The 17,216-nt window shown below is 49.0% G+C and overlaps 1 protein-coding gene and 1 non-coding gene across 2 annotated transcripts; both read left to right on the top strand.

The window, feature by feature from the left end:
* The first annotated feature begins 1,643 nt into the window (after positions 1-1,643).
* Positions 1,644-7,497, top strand: Klhdc7a (kelch domain containing 7A). The gene has a single exon (NM_173427.2). It carries the CDS (start codon positions 2,036-2,038, stop codon positions 4,355-4,357), a length of 2,322 nt encoding a protein of 773 aa, NP_775603.2. The 5' UTR covers positions 1,644-2,035; the 3' UTR covers positions 4,358-7,497.
* Mir2139 (microRNA 2139) lies at positions 2,050-2,144 on the top strand. Its single transcript, NR_035519.1, has one exon. It is a non-coding gene; the product is annotated as a microRNA 2139 (primary transcript).
* Positions 7,498-17,216: the final 9,719 nt, after the last annotated feature.

Here is a 17,216-nt window from a genome sequence, read left to right as displayed (position 1 = left end):
TCTATTCCTGCACAAACATCATGACCAAGAAGTAAGTTGGGGAGGAAAGGGTTTATTCGGCTTACACTTCCATGTTGCTGTTCATCACCAAAGGAAGTCAGGACTGGAACTCAAGCAGGTCAGGAAGCAGGAGCTGATGCAGAGGCCATGGAGGGATGTTCCTTACTGGCTTGCCTCCCCTGGCTTGCTCAGCCTGCTTTCTTATAGAACCCAAGACTACCAGCCCAGAGATGGTCCCACCCACAAGGGGACCTCCCCCCTTGATCACTAATTGAGAAAATGCCTTACAGCTGGATCTCATGGAGGCATTTCCTCAACTGAAGCTCCTTCCTTTCTCTGTGATAACTCCAGCCTGTGTCAAGTTGACACAAAACTAGCCAGTACAGGGCCCAGGGAGGTTTGGAGTTTGACTGGACCTAGACGGCTGGAAAGATCCCCACCGGCAAAGATAAGGAGGCCTGGCCTGCAGGAGTCAACAAAGTAGGGCACACTAGACTGCCACATGCAGAAGGGTAAACTGAGGCTGTTGGGTGGAGGCTCACACACATAAGGACCTCCTAAGGGGATCCCAGGAGGCCAGCAAGATGACACTCCAGTCAAGCAAGGTGGCCTGAGTTCAACCCTCAGGATTTGCACGGCAGAAGGAGAACAGAATCCTTGGGCTGTCCTCTGATGTCACATGTGCCTATGTGTATTACCCACACATGCACTTGCACACACACACACACACACACACACACACACACACACACACACACACACACACACACACACACACACACAAATATAACAAAAAAGTTTAGAGTTTTCCCAAGGCCAGAACCCTCAGAACCAAGTTCCTGGGCCTTCAAATTGGATCGTCCTTTCACTTTGCAACCTGAAGACAACCTTTAAAAAGTGGAGCGTGTGCGTTGGGCATCTCGGCAGCTGAGGACCTGAATCCTGGGCACAGATGGAGGCTTACCCAGAGCAGGCCTGGGCCCCCACTCTTGCTCAGTGACTTTACCTCCCTTAAAACTGTGACCTCAGCACCCACCCTTGAGAACCAGTAAAAAAACCTGCACATGGGGGAGATAAAAACAGCCAAGCCTTGCTGAGCTTTAGCAACAACATGGGGCTTCATGCATGTTGACTACTCTACCTGATGAGCTAATGATGCGGTCACCCTCTGTCTCTCGCCACTTTTCAGGCAGGCACAGAGAAGTAAAGTTACTTGCCCAAGGTCACACAGCTGGTGAACGGCAGATTTGAGTCTGGGGTCCACAGTGCTGATGTGGGTTGGGGGTTGTGAGGAGTCACTCCTCCACAGGCCTCTTTTCCTATGAGGTTGGCTCATCATGAAGAGGAGGCAGGGTCTCTAAGGTCTCATTTTGTCTGGGTGCTAAGGTCTTGTATTTCCTGGCTGCTTCAGCAAAGCTAGTTTCTCTTCAACTTGTTGAGTAGAGGAGGAGGGCAGAGGCAGCCAAGGGCCCAGTCAGGTGGCTTGGCCGCCAGCCCAGGCCCAGCGTCCTCACTGTTTCATTGCTTGGCTGGTTAAAAGCTGACCCCTCAGTTAGGGCCAAGGCCATCCCCATACGCCTGTTAACTGTGGCTCCACCTGCTCCGGGAACCAAGGCAAAAGCTGCCCCAAGCTTCCAACCTAAGGATTTGCAAAAGAGAAAATAAACACCCTCACACACAGACCAACAGTGTGGCTTCTAGGCATCTGGTGACAGTTCTGCTCAGAGATTCCTTCCTCTTTGAATCCCTGTTGGACACTCCCTCCCACCAGGGGCTGCAGGTGACTGATCTGAAGCTCGGGCCCCTCCAGTCGGGACCCTCCCTCCTTTCAGGCAAGGATCCAAAGAGGCCAGCTGCAACCTTAGCCATCCCCTGCCCCATTGCCGACTCAGTGGACTCAAAGTCACCTCTGCTCCAGCAACCGCTGGCCAGATCCGGCTAGGGACTCCCTCCCACTCCACAGCAGGATCCAGGAACTGGTCCCTATTGGGCAATCATTAATCGGATTCTTGGCATTCCTCTGTCCCTGGCCAGCATGCTCCCCACTGGAGAAGGAGCAGAGGGCCAGGACTGGCATTTGGACATGCAGCTGCCCAGCAAGGTGGTGCTGTCCGCAGCTGCGCTGCTCCTGGTAACTGCGGCTTACAAACTCTACAAGTCCAGACCTGCCCCAGTCGGGCAGGCAGGGAGAAACAACAAGGACCACAAAGCAGAAAATGAAACAGAGGCCTTGGGACAACTTGCCTTCCAGGAGGCTCCACCGGGGACCCTGCCAAGGGGTCGAAGACGCAGGAAGGCCAGCAAGGGGGCTGGGACCTCACTGGACTACAGCTTGGTGGATCCAGAAGACCCCTGCATCCTGGACATTTCCAGGTCTGAAGAGGCCACAAGAAAAGGCTCTGATGAAAGTCAGGGCAGGCAGTGTCCAGACTCTCAGCAGGTGCCTCCTCCCTGTGGTGGCCAGGAAGCCGGAACAGATGTTAGAGGTAAGCCCAACCCTCCCCACCTCCCTCATTCAGGCTGTGAACCTACGAGCTCCTCAGGCAGACTTATCCCAGGAGTGGGTGGCAGCTGTGTGGGTGACAAGCTCTCTCCATGGCCAGACAGCAGACCCCCAGAGGAAACAGGATCTGGGGACCTGGAAGCCCCCAACGGTTGGACTGATCTTACACTGGTCAATGGTGACATGAACCAGAGTTGGATCTTCACCCACATGACAGGGGTCAGCAGGGGAGAGGCCGGGGTCCTCCAGGCTGCTGCAGACATGGGCTTGGCCACGCAGCAGCAGGAAGGAGCCACCAACGCCTCCCATACTTTCTCATCTGTGGCCCGGATCCGGATGGAGGAGAATATTATACAAAAGGCAGAGGGACCAGGGCTGAAGGGCAGAGTATATGACTATTTCGTGGAGTCCACGTCGAAGGCTGACTCCAGGCCAGTCCCCTGCCCAGCAGCTCTGGCTGATGCTCCATCCCCTGGGCCTGGACCAGAGCCCCTTGTCACTGGAGCAGCCTCCAGAGACGAAGCCGCTAACACAGCCGGTGGTGGTGCATCTGAAGCAGCATCCCCACAGCCTGTGGCATCCCCATCTGCACCGGGCTTCAGCAGAAAGGTGAGCCTCCTGCAGATCGCTGAGAACCCAGAGCTCCAACTGCAGCCTGAAGGCTTCAGGATGCCCCTTCCTGCCCACCTGGACCAGAGAGCCCAACTCAGCTCAGCCTGCAGCCACGGGGAGCCCCACGTGCAGCTTGTAGCTGGGACCAATTTCTTCCACATCCCGCTCACCCCGGCTTCAGCTCTGGATGTCCGCCTGGACCTGGGCAACTGCTATGAGATGCTGACCTTGGCCAAGAGGCAGGGCCTAGAGACCCTGAAGGAGGCAGCCTACAAGGTATTGAGTGATAACTACCTTCAGGTCCTCCGCAGCCCAGACATCTATGGGGGCCTGAGCGGAGCAGAGCGGGAGCTGATTCTCCAGCGCAGGTTCCGTGGCCACAAGCGCCTGGTGGTGGCAGACATGTGTCCCCAGGATGATAGTGGCCGCCTCTGTTGCTATGACAATGTGCAGGATGCTTGGCACCCTCTGGCCCAGCTGCCCCCGGAAGCCATGTCCCGGGGTTGTGCACTCTGTACCCTATTCAATTATCTGTTTGTGGTGTCTGGCTGCCAGGAACCTGGGGGCCAACCCTCCAACCGCGTCTTCTGCTACAACCCCCTGACGGCAATCTGGAGTGAGGTGTGCCCACTGAACCAGGCTCGGCCTCACTGCCGGCTGGTGGCCCTGGAGGGGCACCTCTATGCCATTGGAGGTGAGTGTTTGAATACAGTGGAGCGTTATGACCCTCGCCTGGACCGCTGGACCTTTGCCCCGCCTCTCCCAAACGATACATTTGCCCTGGCACACACAGCCACGGTGTGCGCCAATGAGATCTTTGTCACCGGGGGCAGCCTGCGCTACTTGCTGCTCCGATTCTCGACCCAGGAACAGCGTTGGTGGGCCGGCCCCACCGGGGGCAGCAAGGACCGCACGGCCGAGATGGTGGCTGTGAATGGCTTTCTCTACCGTTTTGACCTCAACCGCAGCCTGGGCATCAGCGTGTACCGCTGCAGTGCCAGCACCCGGCTCTGGTATGAGTGTGCCACATACCGCTTACCTTACCCTGATGCCTTCCAGTGCGCCGTTGTGGATGATCATATCTATTGTGTGGGACGCAGGCGCATGCTCTGCTTCCTGGCGGACCACATCTCACCCAGGTTTGTGTCTAAGGAATTAAAGGGTTTCCCTTCTGCACGGGGCACCCTTCTGCCTGCCGTCTTGACCTTGCCTGTCCCGGATGTGCCTCAGACCCCTGTCTAGCAGTCCCTCAGCTGGGCTCCATCAGGATTCAGAAAAACCCCTTTGCCTATCACTCTGGGTAAGAAGCAGGCAGGAACATGACAGGCCGTGGAGTGGAAAGTTCTCTCTCCTGTACCACAGGCTATGGGGCCTTGGAGGATTCTTGAAAAGCCACATTACAGGTCTGCCACAACATTGAAGCCAGAGCCTAGCATTCCACGACAGCTGGAATCTCACAACTTCGTGAGTGACTGACCCAGCACTGTGATTCAAGTCAGAATTCCTGGTAGGGGCGGTTTCAGGATCCCACAGAAATGAAGGGACACAGTCTTCTCCCAATCACAGTTCCAGGGGCCAGGGTACCTCCAGAGGACTTCTCAAGCTGGTTGGGTTTCTGTGTGCTACCATAGACCACCCTCTTAAGCAATGGTCTCACCAATTCCTAAGCATTGAGGCCCACTTTAGAAGCTTCTAGAAGCACCTGGAGCACAGGTGGAAAGAACTGAAGGAGGGTTTGGGCAGGAGCAGGAAGCAGCTCAGGATAGCCCTGAGGTTTGGCCAGCAGGACAGGCACAGCTGAAGCTGAAGGCATCCACAGTAACACTGTTTGAGAGCATATTGACCAAGGCCCACTTTTGTTGTTGTTGTTACCTCAGGTTCTGTGTGCTGGAAGGAGAAAGGCATCCATCTTGACAGGAGTTCTATTTGCATATTAATCATTGCACAATTGAGGTCTTAGGAGGCAGATGTGGTTCCAGGCTCCCTTTTCCGGGCCCCTGCCACGCCCACAACCACCTGACCTCAATAGACCGCCCCCCCCCCCCCCAGAGTTCAGAATCCTCTCTGCCTGGGCAGGGCAGCCACCATTCTTCAGCTCATCCATGTGACCAGCTCTGTGTCTGGTGGCCGTCTGGTGGCCAGTGGCCGTCTCATCTGCCTCGTTGGATGAGAAGGAACAAGGAAAGGCAGGCCTGGGATGGAGCCATGGAGTTGGAAGATTCTAGTGGAGCATCCAGGCCCCCAATCTTTTATATTGAAGGGGATCCAACTTCCAGGATGAAAGGCAGAGAGCCTGGTCCACCTGCCTACTAAGCCCTTGCTCCATTCTCAGGGAGACAAAGATGTTGAGAGAAAAGTGATGATGCTCTAGAGATGAGTCAGGAGCCAGGGGGTGCGAGTCACAGACGGGGCGGGGCCTGACAAGAGGACGGATGACAAAAACCTGGACACTGTCACTATAAAAACCTTCCCAGATCCCAGGGGTGGCCATGCAGCTGCGGGAACTGAGGCTGGGGCACTCTGGGGAAGATTTGGGGTTAGGATGTAGAACAAGGAAGAGCTGTGCCATGGAGATGAGAAGAGGGCATTTGGTGTACTGTGCAAGGTGACTATTCCTGGCCAGAGACCTAGAGGAGGAACCAGCTGGACACACTTGAATTGAAAGCTGAGCAAGAAAGGCTGTCTGAGCCATGGTGGATCCCCAGGGAGGGAATGTCCCCTCCCCCCTGCCCCTTGCCTCCCCTACCAAAGTCACGTCACATTACTCACATCAACCTCTGAGAAACATTGGGGTGGGGGAAATGGATGGCTTCAGTAAAAGGACTCAAAGGGGACATTGCCAGGCTGAGGTGGGGCAAGGTGCTTTTGGGAGATACACCCAGCTTCCAGGCACAGGCTAGCCCGAAGATGAAACATGTTAAGGAAACTTCCAGAAGCCTGTGGCACACCAAAAGTAAGAACCAGGCAAGTGATTCCAGGGAAGCTGCAAAAAAGAAAAACCAAAACCCCCCCAAAACCCCAAAAACCCTGTGTTCTAGATCCCAGTGAATTGTGAGTGTGATCTTTATTGAAAGAAGGGGCGCTGAGACTAAGCTGTTGTATATCCCTTAGGCTCACGTGGCAGACATCACCAATCAATTCCTGATGAGCCCTTATAATGACCTCAGAACTGTTCAAAACAGAAGCCCCACAGTCATGGCCCGTAGGTCAGAGCTGGCATGTCGTTACTGGCTTGACGAGGAGCTGGTTTGGGGAGTGAAGTGGTTATAGCAGAGCCAAGTAACCCAGGGAACCCAGCAGAGGCACGGTGGACAGAGTTCACTGGTGAGATGAACACGTGCAGTCTGTTTGGGCCAGGCTGGGCACTGCTCTTCGGGTGGGGGAGCAGCAGTGTCCCAGTGGAGGAGAACAAGCTGATTCAGAGACCAAGCACAGGCACAGAAAGAGCCTGAACTCAGCGTGCTTAACTGCTAAGGCAAGGGCAAAGCAGGCCCTGCAAGACAATCGGGCCTCCGAGAGGAAATGTATCGAAATGTATCAAAATGTATGGGAGGAGGGATCAGGTTGGAGATTCACCCAGAGGGAAGGGGAAGGGTTTTGCCACAAAGGCAAGGGGACAGGGCTGCTTCTGAGGAGGACAGTCTCAGGGTGGTAGAGGGATAGACCACTGATCTGGCTTTGTTCCCTGGGAGAGAAGCCGATTTGGTATACTTGGGGACAGTTACAAGGGAGTCACAGGTACCCTGTCCATGTCTGCGGCTGTGGGCAGCCTGCTGGCTCAGAGTCTAATTCCCACTTGACTTTAGGAAACAGCCTAGGGTCTGGGGACATCCTGGCCTCAGCCTCCGAGTAGCCTAAGCATCAGGGGGCTCTGAGGACTATCTGTCTTGCTTCTTTTCTAATAAGAGTTCTTACTGCTTTAGGGGAGGAAAGATGATGTGAGGGTTATTTTCCACTTTAAGCCTGTCCATGTCCCTTTATAGAAAAATAAATAGACAATTGGAAGATAGAGAAATGTATTTTTAAAAAACTCTCAATTCTGCCACCCAAAGATGTCTCCTGAGGGGTGTGTGTCCCTGGGGTCTCTTTCTTCTGTTTGTAGGTTTTGTTTGGCTTGGTTTTTGCCCGGGTGTGTTTGTGCTGAACATACAATTCTGTTGCTTCCTTCTGCACACAGCGTTTTTCAGAATAAGCATCTTCCCGTGTTATTACAAACCCTCGGTAAACATCATTTTCAAAAGGCACTGAATATTCCTCCCACTGAATGGATCGCACTTTATTTAAACACGTTCCCCTCCTGTTGGGCCCGTGGATTCCCCCCCACCCCCACCCCTGTTGGTTTCTTTTTCTCTCATAAATAAAATAAATGGTCTTTGTTTCTCTTTCTTCTCCGAGGCCTCCTCCAAAACCAGAAAAGACAGACAGGTCTAGGTCCTATCTGGAGGTATGTGGTTGCCAAAACAGCCATAGCCGGTAACATTTACCAGGAACTGTAGCTTGACCCATTTTGGATTGTCTGTCACACAGCTGACCTTGGTGATGCTCAGTGAGAAAGTCAGAGCTGGCTGGTGGGAGGGGCCGACCAGGCACACTTCCTACAGAGCAGTCAGTTCGAGGACCTTGTCCCTGTTGTCCACGCTCGCGTGTACAACTCCTCACTACCCAAACAGCCCCATTTACAGGGGTGAAGACTGAGCTCGGAGAATTTAAGGAAATATCTTCCCCACAGGCAAATTTTAAAGATGTGGGAAGCCACATGTGCCGTTGCTGAGTGGCACTGACTACTGCTGGCCACCATGCATAAGATTGGACAAACAACCAATGTGTACATATGCAGTAAAGTTTTTTGCAAAAACACTGCCTGGCCCAGGCATGATAATGAGGTTCTGTAAGGTACTAAGAGAGTAACCAATCGGATGTGAGACATGCAAATGAGGTATGATAATGAGGCTCTGTGAGGTACTGAGAGAGAGTAGCCAATCAGATGAACATGCAAATGAGGCTTAGTGCATAACCAATCCGGGTGTGAAACACGCCTCTCCCAGGCCTATAAAAGCAGCACCAGTTCTGGGCTCGAAGTCTTTTCGCCTCTGCAATCAAGCTCTCCCAATAAACGTGTGCAGAAGGATCCTGTTGCAGCGTCGTTCTTGCTGGTCGAGTCTGGTGCGCGCAAGATAAAGAGTTTTTATTTAAAGTATGCTGGAGGGACTGGGGAATGTAGCTCAGTTGGTCGAGTGCTAGCCTAGCAGGCATGAAACCCTCCCTGGGTTACATCTCCAACATAGCCGAAACTGGGTGTGGTGGTTCATATCTCTAACATTGGCATTTGGGAGGCAGAGACAGGAAGCTCAGAAATTCAAGGTCATCCTTGGCTATATAGTCAGTGAGAGACCAGTTTCAAAACCCCAAAACAAACGTCGGAGTGTGCTGGAGGCCAGCTTCGCCTTGGCTTGATGCCAGCGTCACTCCGGGATCTTTTTTTTTCCTAACCCCAGTTTACCAATGCCAATCAATCATGCTCTGTTTATGAATCTTCAACTCAAAAGAGATGTTCTCCATTCTCGCTGTGCCTACGTCTGTAAAACAGGTCTGTCCCTGCCAAACTCAAGCGGGTAGTGAGAGACCACGCTATCCTGGAGGGAGGGTCCAGCTGGAAGGGCAAGGTCCCCCCATCCCCCACCCCAACTCACTTGCCCAGTGTCTTGTCTTGGCCTCTCAAAAGCCAGACTGTCTCTGCTTTAAGCTGCAATGGCCCTTTCTGGTCTGAGAAGGTCTGAGGTTTCTCCAGATGAAAGCTAGTCCTATTTTAGGGCATCTGAGTTTCAGAAGTGCAAGCATAGGCAGGGAGGGGGAGATCAGGACTGGCCTGCTCACTGATTGGTGGTTTCCCAGGTCAGAAGGCCACCATCTTCCTAGGATGACTTAGAGCTCAGAAGGACATTGGAAATCAGCAGGCGGCCTGGAAAGCCTACAGCTCCAAGGGGAGGGGCACCTTTCCCTTACAGGGTAGGAGTAAGGAGAGCAATCCTGGCCTGGTGAGACCCAGACACAGGCTTTCTCTGCTTCCTGCCTTTGTCAGCCTTACCTGGAAGAGCCCTGTGGCTCTGGCCCCCCTGGGAGTCCCCTGAAGCTGCAGCTCCAGCCAGCAGCAGCCTCTAGGCAGACGTGAGGCTGCAGCAGGAGGAGGCAGATGAAACCTGCGCAGAAGGCCCCTTCAGGGAGCCCGGGAACAGAAGAAAGGACAGCCTGGAGGGAAGACTCTACAAACAGCTCCCAGCCTCCGGTCCTTTGAAAAGTGAAAGGCAGGTCAAAATAAAACAAAAATTGAGACCGTATCAGAGTCTGGGTTGCCTTTGTGTGAAAAGAGATGGGAATACCAGCGTTCTCAGCCCCAGGGCTCTGTACATGCGCAGTAGGCAGTAGCAGCGTAGCCGCCATCCCTCCCCGATGTCGCCATGGTAGGGTATGTGTCTTGGCTGCATCCTCACAGCCTGGAGGAAAGCCAAGATAGGTCAGTGCACTGAAAAGAAATAATAATAATAATAATCACTATTCAAGCCAGTCGTGGTAGCACTGGTCTGTAATCACATTTGAGATGTATAGACCAGGGGAGGAGCAGTTCAAGGCCAGCCTTGGTATGCACAAGTTTGAGCTAGCCTGGGCTGTATGACACTTTATTTATTTAAGTGGTTTTTTTTTTTGTAGTTGTTGGTGTTTTGTTTGTTTGTTTGTTTGTTTGGTTTGTTGTTGCTGTTTTGCAGAGTTGAGTTAATAAATATATTTTAGCATAGATTTAGAACAGGGGCTAAGAGAAAGAAAGGGCCCACAGGAAGAAAGCAAGGCCCACTCAGAGCGAAGGTGTGAGCTTTTGAAAGGCACATACTCCCATTATCTTTGCAGAGTCACATGCAGGTACTGCCTGAAGGATGACAATCCATAAGGTAAACTCAGTCTCTCAGGGATGCAGGCAGCTAGGGTATGTTCCATAAACAAGGGCTTATCTGAGATGCCCAGAGAAATCTTAGAGGAGGGATAAGGCCCTACTCAAGGTCAAATGATTTCAGGCCTTAAAGCTGGCTCACTGCTATCTAAAAAAAAAAAAAAAAAAAAAAAAAAAAAAAAAAAAAAAAAAAAAAAAGTCAAGAAAATACAACAATGAAAAAAAAAAAAAACAAAAGATCTATGTATGCGGGAAAGCCTCCACTGCAAATGCTGATCATGTTGGAAGCTTTGCTTCCTGGACAGTAAGAGGCTCCCCCCAGACTCCAAGGTAAGTGGTTCTGTTCTAATCCGGATCCCCATAAATTCCCCCGTTTCCCTGTTCTGACTGAGTTTCCCTCCCCTCTGAGATTTTGGTCTCTTGACTTTGAGTTACAGAAGGCCAAGTCTCTGTTCCGTGTCCTTGCTTCCATAACCAAGTGTAGCCCCTACCTACTCAGGAGCTAGAAACCTCCACCCATGTGATCTGAGGGGATGAGAGGATCCAAGCTTGCAGGGCAGAGGGCCATCGTTTGAAGGGAAGAGAAGACATCGTTATCAGCCTTCAAGCCCTGTCAAGAAATACGGTGTACGCTCATTCGAACTAAGATTGGCTCACACCCTTCTCATACCTGCCTTTTATGCTAAGAATATGCGAAGCAAGAAACAGAGTCTATCTACACCATTAATTGAATACACCAGGCTTGTAAGACTCATTGTTAACTAAAAAGAGATCTTAGAAAAAAAAAAGATTTGTTTATTTTTATTTTGTTTATGTGAGCGTTTGTCTGAACACATGTCTGTATGCCTCCCGTGTGTGTGTGTGTGTGTGTGTGTGTGTGTGTGTGTGTGTGTGTGCCTGGTGCTCACAGAGACAAGAAGAGAATATGGAATCCCCTGGAACTGGAGCTACAGACAGTTGTGAGCCAACATGTGGGTGCTGGGAACTGACCCAGGATCCTCTGATAGAGCAGCCAGTGCTCTTAACTGCTGAGCCCTCTCTCAAGCCCTGGCTGGCCTGGAACTCTTCACATAGACCATGCTAACCTTAAACTTGTGAGCATTACTCCTGCTGGGATTCCAGACATGTACCACCCAAGCCACCAAAGCCACCAAAGCCAAGGCTACTAAGTAAGCTCTTTGTGTCTTTTAAACAGGTTTGTTTTATTTTGTTTTTAAGAGACTTGGGCATCAGGTGTATCTCCGTGTGACAGATGCAGGGGGACAGCTTACTCTTGCGCGCGCTCGACTCGACCAGCAAGAACGACGCTGCAACAGGATCCTTCTGCACACGTTTATTGGGAGAGCTTGATTGCAGAGGCGAAAAAGACTTCGAGCCCAGAACTGATGCTGCTTTTATAGGCCTAGGAGGGGCGTGTCTCACACCCGGATTGGTTATGCACTAAGCCTCATTTGCATGTTCCTCATCTGATTGGCTACTCTCTCTCAGTACCTTACAGAACCTCATTATCATACCTCATTTGCATGTCTCACATCTGATTGGTTATACTCTCAGTACCTTACAGAACCTCATTATCATACCTCATTTGCATGTCTCACATCTGATTGGTTATACTCTCAGTACCTTACAGAACCTCATTATCATGCCTGGGCCAGGCAGTGTCTTTGCAAAAAACTTTACTGCATATGTACACATTGGTTGTTTGTCCAATCTTATGCGTGGTGGCCAGCAGTAGTCAGTGCCACTCAGCAACGGCACATGTGGCTTCCCACATCTCCCCCTGTTTGTTTTAATAAAATGAGGCTGGACTAGGCCTGTGCAATTATGCCCATCCGCCGTGGCTCCTGTTTTAGGTCGTTCCTCTAATGTCACAGCCTTACCCGTCATAGGGTAACCCTATCGCCACCGGGCCCCATGTCTTAGGTTGGACTGTGCACGAGGAAAGTTGCCCGTCTCTGGATACCGCAGTGCTGTGTGACAATAACTGCTAAATGACCTAGGGCGAACTCTGCAAAAGAGGCCAGCCAAAAATTGAATTAGTGGGGAAATCATGATCACCCTATTGATGAGCAAGGGCTGATCAATGATCGTTGAGTCTCTCTCATCTAATCTCATGCTGACTAATTCTTGAGCATAGATAACCAAATTTCAGGGGAGGAGCCGTTTTCAATAGCTAAAAGTGCCTGAGTTACAATCACCTTGTCACGTTTTTGTTGGGTTCTGAATTTGCATACCAACCAGAGCATGAACGCCAGTCCACAGCATATGGCAGCACCAAACAAAATCACTCCCACCCATTCCTTAAAGTAAGAAAAAGCAGAGGTAAACCAAGAGGTAAAGTCTCCGAGGGTCACTGGTTCCACTCTGGTCCCATTAAGGTTCAGGATCTGCATCTGCAGTCTCGCCTGCAACCTCTCCAGCTCCTGCGACCAGTTCCCCTTCAGGTAATTCGATAGGTCTGTACTTTTAATAAAAGAATTATTAATATACTTATTGGGAGTAATGCACACATGCGATGTGGATGCCACACAACTCATTTGTATGACATCCATCATCCGTTCCATATTATGTTGTAAAATATCCACTCTCTGATTCACTAGCATTAACCCTGAGGCGATATGAGAATCCACCTTTTGCAGGGTAAGCAATGCTTCAGAGGATTTTTCTGCTATCTGACTTATGGTGTCAGCAGTATTAACTTGATGGGCCATAGCAGTTCCTGCGGTAACTGCTGATGCCGCGGACATCACAATGGCTGTAATAATGGCAGCTGTGATTCCAAAACCTCTCTTTTGCCGAATAAGACTCGTTATTGGGAACTTTTCTGGATCTGCCTCAACAGGCACAGGGACAAAGATTGGTAGATGAACCACTAAGGCTAAGAATTTGGTTCCATTCCAGCATTGCGTCAAAAAACAAGTGACATTTGTACAATCTAACCATTCTGTATTATTTTGAAATTCAGCCAATATAAAGAAAAATGGAGGATTGACACAAACTTCTACTGGAGAAGTAGTCATATTTTTGATAATTCTATTAGTTGTCACATTATCTAAATGAGTAGAGGTATTGGAAAGAGTGGCAGAAACATTCAATATCTCATGAAAGGTTCCAGTCAGCAATGCAAAGGCTGACAGACTGGTACTAGCACCTGCCTCATTGCTTAAAATCCATTGGTAATATGGCCAAATATTTTCTTTCCCTGTAGCATCTCCTTTATCGTTCATTATAGCAAAATCTAGTGGGGGTGACAAAACAAAACCCTTTGCTATTTCTCTCCGAGGAAAAATTTTTGATTGACAAGGTGAAAAAACTATAGGAAATGAGAGGTCCGGATGACACCAAGGCATGCTGCGTATAGCAGTAGCATTGCCAACAGGCCATCGTGATCTTTTGGGAATGGTCACCTTTCCCTTTATCATAATAGTGGTGATGTTTATAGGTGAAATTATATTATTTTCAACATCACCTGAGCCTGATTGCACTCCTTGAGCAACTTGCGTTAAAGCATTAAACAACACTCCAGAGCTCCCCTTATTTTGGCTAATGGGATCTGCCCAATTAGAGATAATCTTTTTCTTTAAAAATATACAGGGTGTAAAAGGTTTATCCACATTATGCACAAAGCATAGTGTATAATTCAAATGAAAACTAGTACTATTATACACCCGTGGCTCTTGAGGAGTTTGTCGTGCACAAGGCGCATCCAAAAAACATTCCGTTGCAAAAAATAAAGGCAAGGTAGAAGAATTGGAATGTACCGGTAAAGGTACTGGCCATGATCTTACTATGGCCCACAAAGGTATACTTATCCCGGTCTCAATCATCAGGAGCAGGAGAATCATCTTGGGGTTCATCTTGCTCTTTCACGGTCCTTGTCAGTCGCATCGGGACCCAAAGTGGATTTTCTTCACCCTGTGGGAAAATACAAATAGCTTCCCGGGATCTGATTAAAATAGGATCCGGCCCATACCATTTATTATCAAGGACATTTTTCCATTTGACCATTTCATTGGGCGATTGAGGCCATTGTCCGTGCCTTTCAGCTGGTGATCTTCCAGCATCATCCAATTTTAAAAAATTAAGAGTAAATATTGTAAGGGATAGAGCCATCTTTGGCGTCATAGCCTCTATTCCCCCTTTCTGTTTTTGCAAATATTGTTTCAGGGTGCGATGGGCTCTCTCAATTATGCCTTGGCCCTGTGGATTATAGGGCAATCCAGTAATATGTTTTACTTGCATTTGTTTGCAAAATTGGCTAAATTTAGAAGAAGTATATGCAGGACCATTATCTGTCTTTAACACTAGGGGCTTGCCCCATGCAGCCCAAGCCTCTAAGCAGTGAGATATGACATGAACTGCTTTTTCCCCTGTCAAGGGAGAGGCATGTAGGACACCAGAACTGGTATCGATGGATACATGTACATATTGTAATTTCCCAAAAGATGGGATATGCATGACGTCCATTTGCCAAACATCTAGGGGTCGCAATCCGCGAGGATTAACACCCACGGAAGGTGCATTAACAAATTCTACACATTTACCACACTGTAGGACAATATAACTTCTCAGAGGGTAAAGGCCATTGAGGCACCTACACCATGTCCTCCGTATGCTACGGGATGGGCAAAGGCTCTTCAGTGTCCCCTAGAAAAAACCCAGCCCTTTCTTGTCTGCCTTTTCTGTGGCTTTAACTGGTGAAATTCTACCTTGCAAAATTTTTCCAAGACCTAGTCCAGGTATATATCCCATTCCTTTCATCATTTCCTTGCTTTTCTGAGAGTAATCATTAGTCAATATAAAGTTCATAGCTGATAACACATCTCTCCCCCACAAGTTTACAGGCAAAGGGAGTACATATGGTTGAAAAAGCCCTGTCCTTCCTTCTTTATCTTTCCATTGTAAGGATTTTGCACTTATAGTTGGGGTAGCCTCATATCCTAATCCTTGTAAGCTATGTGACGATTGATTAACAGGCCAAGAAGCAGGCCACCATTTACTAGATATAATGCTTTTATCTGCTCCTGTACCTTGAAAGGGTTTTCCTTCTATTTGTAAAGATATGTACTTTATTTTCAAACATACTCTTTCTACCCTTTGTACACTGCTTTTGCATATTACCTGTTTTCTTATGTTGTTTAGAATAACTCCAACCTTGGGTTTCCAATTTTAAGCTAACTTTCTGTTACAAGCAAAAGGCTGCCTGCCCCTTTAAAAGCTCCATTTGCAATCAGCCTTCAGCAGGGCTTTTTCAGCTGTACTTGACTCCCAGCCACTGTGCAGCTAACTTGTCAATTTTTGCTGTGCAGACTGAGACTGCTTTTTTATTTTTCAACATGAAACACAGAACAACAATCATTCAATCATCCAAGCAAAAACAAACACGAGTTGACAGACATATAGACAATTTGGTGCACCAAAAAACAGAAAATAGAACACAGATATCCTATTCGAAGCTAAAAATATTTCCATAGGAGCCAGAGAGGAAGCAGGACGTCTCCCGTTTTCTGTCTGTCCCTAGGAGGGCTCTGAAATAGCTTATTTTCATTTTTTCTCCTTCTTCTAGGAATTCTGCACAGTGGCTGCTTCTAATAGTTACTCCTCTTTCCCTGAGAGCTATCTTTAAGCCTTTGATGAAGGCTGCCTCTTTAGTCAAAGTCCTCGAGAGGAGGGTAAATTGACTTAATTTTTTGTTCTTCATTTTTTATATTATCCTTTATATCTTTATATTATCCTTTGTATCTTTACATTTTATATTATCCTTTGTATCTTTATATTTTAGCTTCCTTTCTTTTTCTCTTTTTATATTTCTTAAGTTACTTATTTTTCTGCGCGCGTCTTCTTTTTCCTTTCTCTCTGTTTCTGATATGCCTTCCTGGTACTCCTACAAAGTCGCTGCCCTTCCTTAACAGCTGGTCCCACACAAACCCAGCAACAACTACCAGACCCACTGCGTAAGAAAGCATACCTCTCAGAGACTTACCTTAATTTCTTTATACTTACCGGTACCACCGTTCCTCAGCTGAAGAGTTCTGAATCCACGCAGTTGAATCCTTCTCAGCAGTCTGTTTTGCAGGAACCTTTATTAACACCGCTCCCCAGCTGAAGAGTTCTGAATCCACGCCGGATCCTTCTCAGCAGTCTGTTTTACGGGAACCTTTATTAACCGCTCCTTCCCCGCGATGCAGTTCTGAATCCTCCCTGTAGTAGGGGGTCTTCGCTCGTGCCTGAAGATGTTTCTTGTCCCGGGTTTTCGGCACCACTTCTTGCGCGCGCTCGACTCGACCAGCAAGAACGACGCTGCAACAGGATCCTTCTGCACACGTTTATTGGGAGAGCTTGATTGCAGAGGCGAAAAAGACTTCGAGCCCAGAACTGATGCTGCTTTTATAGGCCTAGGAGGGGCGTGTCTCACACCCGGATTGGTTATGCACTAAGCCTCATTTGCATGTTCCTCATCTGATTGGCTACTCTCTCTCAGTACCTTACAGAACCTCATTATCATACCTCATTTGCATGTCTCACATCTGATTGGTTATACTCTCAGTACCTTACAGAACCTCATTATCATACCTCATTTGCATGTCTCACATCTGATTGGTTATACTCTCAGTACCTTACAGAACCTCATTATCATGCCTGGGCCAGGCAGTGTCTTTGCAAAAAACTTTACTGCATATGTACACATTGGTTGTTTGTCCAATCTTATGCGTGGTGGCCAGCAGTAGTCAGTGCCACTCAGCAACGGCACATGTGGCTTCCCACAGCTTACAAAAGCAGTTAATTTGGTTCATGGTTTCAGACAGTCCATCCATGAACCCCTGGCTCACTGTGTCTATTTTTGTGCCAAGGCAGAGCTTCAGGCCCAGGGCTATGTAGTCAAACATAGCGGTCCAGGCCAGGGTGACAAGAAGCAGCAAGAGAGCAAAGGGGCCAGGAAATGTCATCCTTCCAGTAGCCTGTGTCCCTCAACAAGGCCTTGCCTCCTTCTTTGGCATAATCTTCCAACAACATCATCAAATTATGGTTCCATCCATGAATCCCTGATTAGGATAGAGTCCATTGGTCGATATGGACTCCTCAGGGAACGATCCGTTCTAGAAGCCCACCAGTTCCCCAACCCATGAGCTGTACCAAACGTCATCATGGAGTCTTGCTATA

Source organism: Mus musculus, chromosome 4 (genome assembly GCF_000001635.26).
Source record: "Mus musculus strain C57BL/6J chromosome 4, GRCm38.p6 C57BL/6J".
Classification (NCBI taxonomy): Eukaryota; Metazoa; Chordata; class Mammalia; order Rodentia; family Muridae; genus Mus; species Mus musculus.
Note: the sequence above shows the minus strand (reverse complement) of the source record. Positions and strands in the feature narration are given on the sequence as shown.

Bases quoted from the DNA above. Each gene is read 5' to 3' on its own strand.
- Klhdc7a (NM_173427.2), top strand. From the start codon at position 2,036: ATGCTCCCCACTGGAGAAGGAGCAGAGGGCCAGGACTGGCATTTGGAC.